Consider the following 13024-nt stretch of genomic DNA (forward strand, 5'->3'; position numbering starts at 1 on the left):
GTGTTGTGCTTAATAACAAGCTACGACTGCAGGAGGGAGGGGTACGTTGGGAGATAAACAAATTAACAAAGCTATTCGCGGCCCCTGCAACACCAGGGGGTATGGGAGGAGAGGAAAGAGGGCAGTAAAGAAAGAGACGACGACTGCCTTAGCGAATCACAGCAGGGGGGCATCCGCCGCAATCACTCAGGCACAGCGTTATCTCCGCAATCATGCATCGTCCCATTGTTGAGCTAATTGGAAACCTTAATTTGAGACATAGTATTATTGCCTCATTATTCGCCGGGTTACTTTTCCCCAAATTAATAAACAAGTCGCATCACTTGCACAAAGAGCTTTAAGGATTTAATTTGAGGTGGGTATCAGGATTCCGAACTGTCAAAAGCGAGGATCGGTGACAAATCATCAGTGTCAGACGGTGAATTATTGAGAGCCACATCAAGTGCAACCGAGGTGCTCGCTGTTACACCACCGGTCACTCTGCGCCTCCCCTTCGCTTAGCATGTGAGATCAGACACCAGCTCAGTTTCATGCCGAACCACGGACGACTGCGGCGAGCGGTGTGAAAGTTTGGCCGAGCATCATGAGAAAACATGAAGATTCGGCCAAATGTAGCAGCTGCGTCAAGATGATTTTGAGGGGGAAGCGTCTCCAGCGTCCTGAAATGTTGGACTCCAGCTTGGCACGACTGCAAAGGAATATGTCGTATTTTTTTAAATGTTGCAAATGTCTTGATTCAGTTAGCAGTATCTGCAGTATCATGCTGATAATACACGAAATACTGGCATTCGTGCTTCTGTGATGAGCTTAATTATTCCAGTCAGTTTTTTGGGTCTATTCTGGGGAGTTGTTCCTCACTTGAATCTTGGGTCTAAGGAAAGAGGATGTTGAGGCAATGTGATTGGGATTTTAAGCTTGACGTTTTTGGTTTAGTTAGTTCTCTCCTCATGTGTCCTGTTTTGCATTTCACCTCCTCCCTTTGTCCTTTTCCTGCCATTTTTCCAGTTCATCTGTGTTTATCTATTAATTAGTCACAGTCTATCTAAGCTTGTGTGTCTCACTGACTCTCTTGTCAGTTGCTGTTACCAGAGCTTCTTTGGTGTGTGCCTTTTTATAAGGTTTTTGTAATTTTTTGGACTTCTTGATTCTTGGATTCGCCTGCTTCCTCTGTTTTTTTTTCACTTCGTTGCCAGCCTTTTGTCAACTCCCTTTCATACTCGCATTTTGGATATTTTGGATTTGATGTTTGGGCTCCGGCTTTGTTATTAAGCTCAACTTTGTTCGTTTACCTGCCTGCCCCCCCGTTACTCACGTTTGGGTTCTGTTTTTGAGTTAACCCTGACACCTACCACATATGACAAAGAGAAGTCGAACATTCTCAAAACTGAGAGGCTGGAAACAAAGGAACATTTTGGCACGTTTGCTTGATAATCTAAAATGTTATCTTGAAACTCTCATCAAGTAATTGACTGAAGGTTTCAGCCTTATTTGCATCTTACCAGCATTAAAAATTAAATATAAATAAATATGCGCAACATAACAACTGCCCAGCTTAGTTCAGTACAATAGCCTGCAGGAGCTGATTAAATTTGGAATAAAGCACAACTCATTAACATATTTTAAACAGTGCATATCATTTATTCTGTTTCGTATTCTAATATTTATGATAATAAGAATGAATCTTCAATAAGAACCTGATTTAATGAGAGACCAACTCCAAATCAATAAATACAGCAAAAGTCAACATGGCTATTATTCTGTGAAGATGAAAAAGCGTAAAAAAGAATTAATGGGGGAGAACTTTTTTCCCGCTTCCTGTCAGTGGCTGGTAATTAATTCATTAAAATTACTGAAGCATTATGTAATGAGAGAACCTAATCATCTGGTGGCCTGTGTCTCAACCTCTCCCCCTAGACAAAGACATTAAGCCCATGGCCACTTTAATCTTCCTGTTTGAATATCTTTGATGTACAGGCTAACATGTCGTCTGCGCTTGCTTCCCGTACGTCTTTTGCGCCGTTGCCATGGCGACGTCAACATTGAGATCGATCATTGCCAAGCAGGAGTGGAGCATGACACCAATTAAAAGGTGATGTCGTCTCCAAGTCATCACTCACACTCCTCACTAATGCACTAATTACCGGGGCCGGGACATTAATGGAATAGCATGGTTCAGCCTGGGGATTAATCTGCATGGATTCACCAGGGTGTGTGTGTGTGTGTGTGATGTCTGTCTGTGATGTGTGCGTGTGTATGTGTGTGTGTCTATATGTGTGTGTGTGATTAATGCGAACCCCCGCTTGCTCTGGTGTGACCTTGAGCACCACCACAGGAGGGAAATGAACCGGCTGGGTGGAGGGTTGCGATATCTGCACTTGGGGAGGGCTGGAGGGGGGACGATGTGGAGAGCTGAGCCAAGGTTGAGCGTGGACAGGGAGTTTGGTGCAACCAGATGGGGATCGATGACTAAATTCGGTATGTGACTTTGACAAACTCTGCTGATTATCTCTCCGAGACTTAAAAACAGCAACAGGGACTTGCTAATCATTTCATAATTAGTATCAATCACAAAGTCTGGGGGTTAATCTTCGTTTATCTGCAGTTAAAGTGTTCCAGTTCACTTAAGCACAGGCACATGCTGCGACAAGTAAGATGAAAAAAAAGAAAAGAAAAGGGCTGGTTTTAAGAAATAAGATCTCACCTGAAAACAAATAAATACAAATAAACCCCTTCAAAAATATATAAACCATTGGGAAAGGGCCACAGACAATAAGGTCATCGACTAAAACAAACCTGGATTGATTTGTATCATAACAACAAGTCTAAAAAAAGTCAGAGAAGTAATAAGGTGTGAGTGTTTGTGTGTGTCGCTGCGTGTGTGTGTGTGAGGGAGAGAGAAATAAAAACAGAGCATAAGTATGTGCCTAATGTGTGTATTCATCACAGAATAATTACCAGTTTTGTGTGTGTCGGTTTCGCGCAGCTAATTTACAATTTAGAGCATCCTACAGAGGGTCACGTTTTGAAACGCACTACCTGCTGCTCTTAAAGCTAGCTCCTTCAAAGTAAGAGTGCGAACATTTTCAGCAGTCCTGCTTTGATCCCTATCGATTTTCTCCTCCGCTTCTTTTGCTTTTTTTTTTTTTTTTTTTTTGGTTCCTGTATTTTTTTTACCCTTTGATGCCTGCAACATTTGGTGTGTATTCCAACCAGTGTCGGGGTCTGTTTCTGTATGCTTTATCGATCCTTTTTTTGAATTAATTAGGCAGTTTCTTGACAAGCCTCCCAATTTCCTGGCCCCTCCAGCGATCTGTTTTTGAGAGTGTTGATTCTCCAAAATATAATCAAAACAAACAAGAGCAAATCGTCTTGTGCAGCCTGACAGAACAGACGTGCGGCGTGCGATGACCGATGTGTGCGCCGGAACTCACCAATGACGTATGTGAGCAGCAGGGCCAGGGTGAGGGTGAGGAGCGACGCGGACAGGGCTGTACACTTCCAGTTGCAGCAGCGATGAGGCTTGTTGAAGGTAAACAGTGGTCTGGTCACGCTGCTGCGAGGGAGAGGCCGGGGCGGAGGCGAGTACACAGTTCCAGACGTCAGGGGGTAACCCTGCCCGGCTCCTGACAGCAGAGCCGATGAACCAGAGCCCTGCTTGAACAGGAAGTGTCTGTCGGAGAAACACAAAGAAACACAGAGGTTAGAAATTTCATTCTAACCTGCAATTGACTGTTCACCCCCTCCCTCAGTAACCGGCGCACGGCACATTTTAAAAAATGGTAATTGTGGCAGATTTACCACTTCAAATCTGAGTGGGCTACTAGGGAAACAATGGGTCTTGATTTCAGAGGCTCCAATGGACTGTTTACAGCTGAATGATGTTAAAAGGGCAGTCTAATAACAATGGTCTTGAATATGCAAGTGATGGCAGAGGTATTGTGACTTCAATTATAAATGAAAAGTCAGTTGAAATGAGCTTTCACTTTCAATCATGGAATTTAAAGGCGGGATCAGTGATGACCTCCCCACTCCCCACCATGGACAAACAAACAAAACAACACAACGCAGTTGGCCGACCGGCAGCCTGCAGATGAACTTCCACACACTCTTATGTGCACAAAGACAGAGATCCTTTATTGATTTCTTTGAGAAGAGGTTTTACTCCCCACAGATTTGAGAAACAAAAACTTTTCAAAAAACTGAATTTCTCTTTGTTTGTTTATTGGTGAAAATCCTGAACGGTGGTATTTTTGTTGACCTCCGGAATCATTATTTTTGGTAAATAAAATTTGAACTTGAACCGCCAACCTGCAAAAAGCAACCATGACAAGGTCAAGCTGTTATTTTTAAACGATTCCTGCATGTAACAGTTGCCAAGTCAGCGCTGAAAAGTCGAGATTTGAATCAAATTATGACCTTAAAATCAAAAGTTATACCCCTCTGACTTGATGGCTGCAATACATACATTATATTGTTGTTGTTCCCAAAGGCGAAGGCTAAAGATGCATTTGGTGGACAAAAAGTCAGCATCCTCACCAGCTTATGAACCACGTAGAAGACATGGAAAATAAAGAAGCATATTATTTTTCAGTGAGCTAGTTAATCCCTACAGTATGATAAATATAAGGAAAACTGTGAGACCGTCTGGCTGCTTAGCTTTCGCCTTCTTATTCAGGAAATGTGCTTGCACTTTTTACCTTGCAGGAGAAAAAAAGCTCAGATGTTGATGATGTGTTTTGCAAACATAATGTTATCTGGGTTCACTGGAGTTTAAACTTTCCTGAATCCAATAAAGAGCAGGACAGCGCTGCTAATATCACCCTCAACTCTGAAATACTGCAGAGTGGATGTGCTAAATGTGAACAGGGCTTTTTTTTTCTCCAACAAAACCTGTAACTACACAAGCTGAAGCAGTTATTCAATAAGGCTCTCCTTGGCCTCAGGAGCAACACTCGATTACTACTGTGGGTAATAAGCTAGTTAGAGAGACATGCTAACGATTGCTGCTGGCATCAGAGCAGACGAACACTGTTTAATCCACTCCTTACACCGTTTCTTATTTGTTTGTGGGTTTCAACCACCGACAAAGTCTTTGAATTCAAAGTATCCCTCTAACCACATCCCTATCAACACCACAGTGGGCAGATCTAACGCTTGGTTGCTAAATTATGATTTTGCACTCTCTGTTTCGGGGAGGGGTTATGGCAACCAGACAATTAATTGCTGCCCTAATCTTATGAGAAGGGAGCTGTTCTGCATTGTGTGTCCCACAAACTACCTGCCACCCCTGGGACCACTGTTTTTGTCTTTCGAAAGTAGATTATAACATGAATTTGGAAAACAATCGAAGGCCTATCTAGGACAGGAGTTTCATCGTTCGCCAATTAGTTTAGCACCGCACAGACATCATCTTTTCTTAGGTATCTGGTGCCTTATTCTATTTATGCAAATATGCACTCAAAGGAATTCAGACTAACTCTGAACCATGCCTGACTGAAACTCATTTAAAGGGCCCCCAAGGTGGGAGATTTTAGAGACCCCTCTCCTCCTATTTTTTAAATGATGGATTCGGGATTCAGATATCACACGCAGGGCAGATTGCTCTAATTTGCCACCGCACGAAGCTGCAGTCGTCCTAAGCCTTGCCCATCTCAAAAGCTTTCAATACCGTACCTTCTAGAATAAAGTCATTTAGTCTCATCCTTACTGCCCCACTAGTTTGGCTGCATTTGCATGCTTTCAATTTAAGTGGTCTCCTAAACTCGCAAGTAATGCATCATCAAAGATTCATCCAGAAAACTAAAATCAAAGAAGATAAGTAGTCTAAGTGCCTAAGCGCCGCAATTCCATCTGCAATTTACATTACGTTCTAACATAACCTGTGGAAGGTGAGCGATAGACGTGATGAATGTAAAACATGGTCATTATTCACATTTAGTGTGCTATAACCTGTTAAATGAGACCTATTATGCTCTTTGTTTTTTTCCCCCTTTCCTTCAGTGTTTTATACATGCTCCTGTTCATGTTAGAGATCAGTAGAAAGGTTATAAGTTAAAAAAGGTCAAAGTGCACATCGACAGAAGCTCCTCTCTCCCACAGAAAACACTGCTCCTGAAACGGCTAGTCAGTAGCCCCGCCGTGACTCTGTGACATCACACTACGTCACCGTGTCACACATCTGCATAATTAATGCCTATCGGCCAGTTTTGTAGATAGGAATCGATTTAGCACAGCTGCTTTGATGTTCTTAGCAATGCTGGGTCAGGCATGTGTAAGCCGTCCAATCAAATGAGACTGGCTACTCAGGAGGGGGCGGGGGGCTTAAAGAGACAGGAGCAAAATAAGGGTGTTTCAGACAGAGAGGGGATTCAGGGCTGCAGCACTGGACAGTGTGAAAACCTGATGTGTTTTATGAGCACAAATACCTGTAAAACTATTCTAGTAGAAACCCAAAAATAATATCAAGAACCCAAAAATCAGGACAATATTTCTCTTTAAATTAATATTAAACAGTGTTGGCTGCACTGTAATACACCCACAGCACACTACACATACCGTATATGTGACAGAATGTGAAAGTATAAGCTCTTTTCCCGTCCAGGTCTTTCATCAGAGACAAACCCAAATTCGACAAAGTGCCTCTCCGGCGCAACATTATGAGCAGCTACTGTGATGCAGAGCAGCACTGATATGAAAGAGAATAAAAAAAGCCCTGGCAGCCAAGGATCAATGACTTACCTATTCCTTTTTTGAGTCATCAAAGCAACTACTTAAGTTATGCCGCTGTATTAGTTAAACGAAGATGAAGTTCATTTTCATTATGAAGAGAGAGCGTGTTAGATGGCAGATGATGATAAGAAGCTAAGCTGAAGGGCAGTTAAATGAGGTAGCATTTCATCTATATTGTGTTTGGATAATGGAGGGCGAGGGGTTGGAGGGTGTCAGACGAGGAAGCAAAAATTTTGGGGTGAGGAAATTATGCAATTTGGGAAATGTGGATCTGGCGAGCAGGCAATTATAAGAAGTTCCAGCTTGCTGCGGCCATATTGACTTCCATCAAAAAATGAACAAAGGCTGCTGGTGTGGGCAAACAAAGAGTGGCTGTGTTGGGGAAAACATCAGAGGCAAAAAAAAAACAGGCATGACTCATTATATTCCTCTCTGCAGTGTGTGTGTGTGTGTTTTCCATAGCAAAAAAAATATCCCGAAGCTCCTGGAATCCTCCAACAGCAATGATTGCCCCAGGTTACCTTGTTCTTTTCCGAGGGTTAATACCGGCTGTGAGTGTGATATGTTGGGGCAGACATGCAGCCCTGCCAGAGTGTTATTCTGTCCGTGCAGCGCGGGGTGTGAGGTCAGTGGCTGCTGGTAGGACCGCGGTCTCTGAAGGGCCCTCAGAGGACAGGCCATTAAAGTGGGGCCAGACAGCAGAGTGACAGCGTCGTTGGACACCAGGCTGCACCCGCTCGTCCATTTGCCCTCATACACGGCAAAAACACATCCATCTTCTCAAGTGATTTTTAGTCTCATATTCAGCCGTGAAGATGGATGTGCCTATGATATGCCTTTAAAGCAGGATGGTGAGTATGGCAGGGTGAGCGTTACCAGAATTTCTTCTAGACTTCAGTTAAGGTATCACGATGTATGACTGCAGAATAACTCAGATCATAAACCTTGAGTTGTGCTAATTCCATTGCCATTAGAAATTCAAGAGTGTTCGCTTTGCACAATGATTTGCAATGGAAACTAGTGACTTTAACTCAAGGCAAGTTAATTTCCATAGGACCTACTTTGTAGAGGTTATTTAGAGTTCATTACAGGAGGCAAAACGTGCATCACAAAAAAAAGGGTTAAAAATAAAATGTTATCAAAAAAAGGTAACAAATTTTAGTTTAGTTTAGTGCAGAGAGTTTTTGAATCTACTGTTGATCATTCTTTATTTAGGAGTCAATAATGTACTTAATTTTATTTAGATGGACTGGGGCTGGGCAATTTAGCAATAATATATCGTTATTGTGATATAAGTATGCATACGTTCATGTTGTCTTTTACAGCTTTTAATGGTGGCATCCAAAATGCGTCGGTCCACACACTCAGCTCTTGTCAAATAAATTCTGGGAAGATTCCCATATGGATGGAAAAAAAACCCATACCACATCCACACCACTCAAGATAACAAGTGATCGATGCCAGAATGCCAGGCAGCTGAGTGAATGCGTGTCAAACACTTTCCCCACAAAAAAGCATTGATCAAAGAGAGTACAGTAGGTAGGAAGAAGGGAAACGTGACAGGAAAAAGGAAAGGAATATGGCAAACATGATTTAAAAGGGACAGAAAGAAAGAGATGAAAAGAAAAGGTGCGGAAGGAACAAATGAATCCAACGAGAAGGCAGGGAGGAGTTCTGACTGTAAGTTTTTATTTTCTCTTAATCTTTTGTTACTGCGGTGCCACCATGGAACAACTGGGCATCTGATGATTGTACTGTGAAATGTGTAAAATGTATGACATAAAGAAAAGCATAAGCAGCAACCCCGTTAAGTCACTGTTGTTAAATAATTGTGTCGCAGTAATTTAGATATTCATTCAGGTTCATGTGTTAGATTTTAAGTCATTTGCTATTTGAAATATTAGCAATTCTGTTTTCAGCCCCAAAATAAATTAATCAAGAGGCCTGTGCCACAAAGCTATTATAAATCACCATCAAATATATGTTTTTTAATTTCTTCAAATATGTGATCAGGATGAAAATGTCCCCGCAATTAATCTCATGTGAACTTGCCAGACTGGTTGACTTGTCATAATGCTTGCCTTTACCCAGAGTCATCTTGTGTATCACAATATAGCCTGAAAATATTGTTGTTGTCCTTCTGTCTGTTTCAATCTTTTCATTTACTCAAAACCTCTCTTTTTTTCTCTTTTTTTTCAATTTGCCAGTCATCCTTCGTCTTTGTCTCCCTCTATAATGTGGCCCTGTGGCTGTGTTCAACATGAGAGACAGATGACACCCATCCTTCACTGTCTGCCTCCGCTCCGCTCTCAATCTACCCATCCAGGGTTGTCTGCTGAAGGCTGTGAGTCCGATGGGGGGGACACAGGAGGCTGCACATGGAGCAACCACACACCTGAGGGTCAGTGGTAGTTCAGTTCTGAAAGGCCAGAGATAAATTTAGGACCAACATACACGCACACAGACACACAGAGACAAGGCCCGGCCTCAGAGATGCCCACACAATGACAAGCATACACAAAAAGATGCCAAACACAGGTGGGCATTTTCACATTTTTGAGGCCAGTACACAGGTCGAGTCCACTGTGGTGCTTTTATTGCTCTGCTGAAGCCGGATTAGAGCAAAAGGGGATCAGAATCCAGCTGAAGAAATTGCATTTGTCAATGCATGTGAAACTCAAGTCTTCTTGTGCAGTGCTTTTAAAAAGGCTTCACTGTTCTTCCTGGCTCCCTGCCTTTGATCTTCTCAGACAATATCCAGGGGCGACGCCCAGGAAGCTCCAAATTCATATCAGAGGGCAGATTTCCCCCGAGACGGGAAGAAAATGAGAGCTCCAGCTCTTCAGGAGGTCGGAGTCTACGGCCCAAGGGCTGCTTCTACCTGGATATGTGGGAATGACTGTGTGTGTGGGTGGAGGCTCACGGGTTGCAGGTATATGCAGATGTGTGTGTGTGTGTGTGTGTGTGTGTGTGTGTGTGTGTGTGTGTGTGCATGTGTGTGTTTTTTAAACCTGATTTGGATGTGTAGCTGCACATGCACAGTGTGTGATTCCAGGAGTCGCACTTTCAGCGATAAGAGGAAGGAGGGAAGGCAGGGCAACAGTCAATTTATTACAGTCCCAACATTTGTTATGCCTCTTAACACACCCAGTGTGAGACCCAGTCAGATATATTGAATATCCATATCTTCATCCTTCCACTTACACAAGCTGCCCTCTCCAGAAACATAACGGATATGCTGCTGAAAAGGAAATCTATGCACACTTCAAACAATCTTAATCTCTGCTGACGCAACGTCAATACTTTTCAATACAGATTCATCAAATGCGCATCAAGGAAAATGGAAGTGCACTTGATAACAAGAGATATTATACCATTTTTTTTTTGCCATTTATTAAGGTCTTTGCGTCACTTATAATTCCACGGGCATGAGCCCCCGTGTCAAGTTTGTAAATACTCGATAAATCTTTAATCTCATGCCTGAGATTGAGCCGATAGCGGCAGCATCACGGCAAGCGCTAAAATATGAAATCATTAGATTAGTAGTGAATCTGTGGATGTGAGAGAGGAAAGCGAGGAGGGAGCCGGAATATTAAATCCAACCCAAAACAGTTAAGCGGTGAAGACTTAGTCATTTTTTTTTCATGTGCCCCCCACCAAAAGCTAGATAGAAAAGAGCCAATAATATCTGAATTATGTCATGAAGGGGCACTATTCTATTGACTATGAATATGATTACATTTTATGGCTCAGAACTAATAGCGCACTATCAAATGAAACTTATTTGACTATAAACTCCCAAATGCAAAAATGTATTACTACAAAAAGGCGCCATCCAATATACCGAGCCACTGCGGATATTGTGTTTTATAATCACATCTCTCTTTGGGAGACAGTTCTTTACATTCAGCAAATATTGATTTGAGTGATTTGAAAAAAGAAAGCGTGATGTTTTTGGTGGATTTTCATTGAAACACAGACACACACCGATAATGTAATTACAATGCACTTCTGACAAGTCCTCTACATTAGTACTCATGTCTGGCCGATGATTAATTTAAATTGTCGCTGGATCTAATTTTATTCTCCCTTTCCTTTAAATGAGGTAAGATCTAATTATGGTCCTAATGCATAACTTATTAAAAATCTCTTCTTCTGGTGTGGCAGCCTGCCAATCTCACCCTCACTCATAATACCGGAATTCAGCTGCAGCACTGATCCCTCATTAAACATGCAAACATATTCTTTTGCACCTTGCTGCTTCCTTTCGAAGAGCAGCCTCAGAAACGAGGATCTCCTAAATAATTCTCTGATCAATTGTTACTTATGCAGCAAGCAAATGCTTAATTCCGTTTGACGGCGCCAGATTCCGGCGCTCGGAAAATGTCTGCTACCTGGAAGTTGAATCACAGTGTGTTCCTGAAAAGATGATTTCTACAAAATATTGAATTTCACTCCTACTTCAGGTAGTCTAACTTAGATACTGCTCCCCTGGTAAAACTGTCTGCAATTGGAGGTAAGAGAATGAAAAGAATCCTAAAAAGAAAAAAACCTGATAGATTGGCTCTGACTTTGATGGTGTGCAAAGTCATGTAATAATACCCCTGAGGCCTGCATGGTGTTCCACTTTTTCCTTTCTACACGTGCAAAACATGTCCAAATCCTTTAGTCCAACATTCATTCTTAATCATTCCACTCCGACTTCTCTAAGAAAGTCTGCCAACTCACAGTCCTGATGAAAGAATTTCCTTTAATCTAATGATCCTCATTTGTGAGATTAAAGAAATGTCTTTAATCAAGTGACATTATGTTGAAGTAGGGCAATTTGCCTTGAAGATATTTTCATTTTTAAGGGTTTCTTTTGCTCGACTGTAAAGGCTCACACGCACCTTCAGTTTCTTGCAGACAGGTGCGTAGGAGGAAATATCCATAGGCAAGAGCAGAGAGAGCGCCTGAACTCTTCCTTTTTTACTTGCAATAAACTTTATTTTAGATGCAACATTTTGGTCCTTAGACCTTCATCAGGTAGAAGATTTAATTGCAAAATGACATAACTACCGTTTTGGAACGAAGCCAACGCATCTGGCTTTTGTCTTCAGCGCAGGGTAAAATCAGCGCTCGTTCCTGCGTCAAATGACTCTGCAGGTGTCATTTGTACTGTATTATTCAGTGTCGGCTAATTTTCTGGTGCGATGGTGTGATGCCTGTTGAAGTCCTTTAGTCTGCGCTGAGCTTGAAAGAGCCTGAAGGAGAGATATTAAGAAATGATCCTCTGTGATATTATCTGCAGACTCTATGTCAGTCCCCAATGGGCGGGGACCTCTTGACACATGGAGCGTGTTCGCCTCCCAACAGAGCTGAGAAAGAGGCGAGATGTCGCACTCCTAAGATACCTCCATCATCTGCTCTGGAAGACAGCATCTTACTCAGAATGTTTAATGGAGACATATTATGCTAATTTTAAGGTTCATAATTTAGCTTAAGGTTTACAGGCTTTAATGCTCAAAAAACACACCCCCACACACCCCGCCCTCCCAAACAAATTCCCAGTCTCCTCTGATTGGCCAGCTCACAAACGCCTGAGCCAGCACCGCTCACCGCGTCACCAGTCGGCACTGTCAGGTTTTCAACTAACTGTCAGCGTCACTTCTAACGTGAATATGGGCATAAATTATGCAGAGTGTGACATGGCTGTATACGCGTGTGATGTAGCAGAAGTCACAGGGGGCAACAGACGAGGTGTTTCAGGCGTTTCAGGAGCAGTGTTTCAGCGTCCTCTGGGTGCAGGCTGATGTGTACGGTCTGGTGCTTCCTACTGCTCCCTGTTTTCCTGCATGGTGTCGATGCTGAACGTGACACAAACAACTTCTACTGCTAAAGCTAAGGGAGTCAATCACCTGTTACCCCGCATTTAAAAAACAAACAAACCCTGCATATACACACAATTTCAATGCACAGATGGTAGTTCTTTATGAAAAAACACCAGTGTAAAAATAACCTATAAGGGCACCGTCACTGGGACTTCTTCATTTGTTGCATTCTCTTACCTGGTCTCTAGGGGAATGTTGCTGTTGAGCACCCAGCTGTTGTGGAGCTGTGCCTGGTCTGTGCTCGAGCTTGTGTCTGCCCCCTGGCTGCCCTGGCTGGCCTGGCACCGCGTTGGCATGGTCTTCCTTTGCAGGCTGACTTGAGTGTAGGGCGCCGGGCGGGCACAAGTGCAGGCGTGGGGCGGAGGGGGAGGTGGGGGCAGCGGGCGGAACGTGAACTGACCACCTGGACTGCTGGGCAGCTCTGC

General features: G+C 42.9%; 1 protein-coding gene across 1 annotated transcript in view; it reads right to left on the reverse strand.

Annotated features, from left to right (window-relative positions):
* tenm1 (teneurin transmembrane protein 1) overlaps positions 1-13024 on the reverse strand; it is a 207813-nt gene that overhangs the window by 137807 nt on the left and 56982 nt on the right. Inside the window, exons 4-5 of the mRNA XM_030396497.1 lie at positions 12777-13020; positions 3432-3670 (exon numbers count right to left, since the gene is read on the reverse strand). Of these exons, the coding sequence (XP_030252357.1) occupies positions 3432-3670; positions 12777-13020 (483 nt within the window). The remainder of the gene's footprint in view (positions 1-3431; positions 3671-12776; positions 13021-13024) is intronic.

Source organism: Sparus aurata, chromosome 18 (genome assembly GCF_900880675.1).
Source record: "Sparus aurata chromosome 18, fSpaAur1.1, whole genome shotgun sequence".
NCBI classification, from domain to species: Eukaryota; Metazoa; Chordata; class Actinopteri; order Spariformes; family Sparidae; genus Sparus; species Sparus aurata.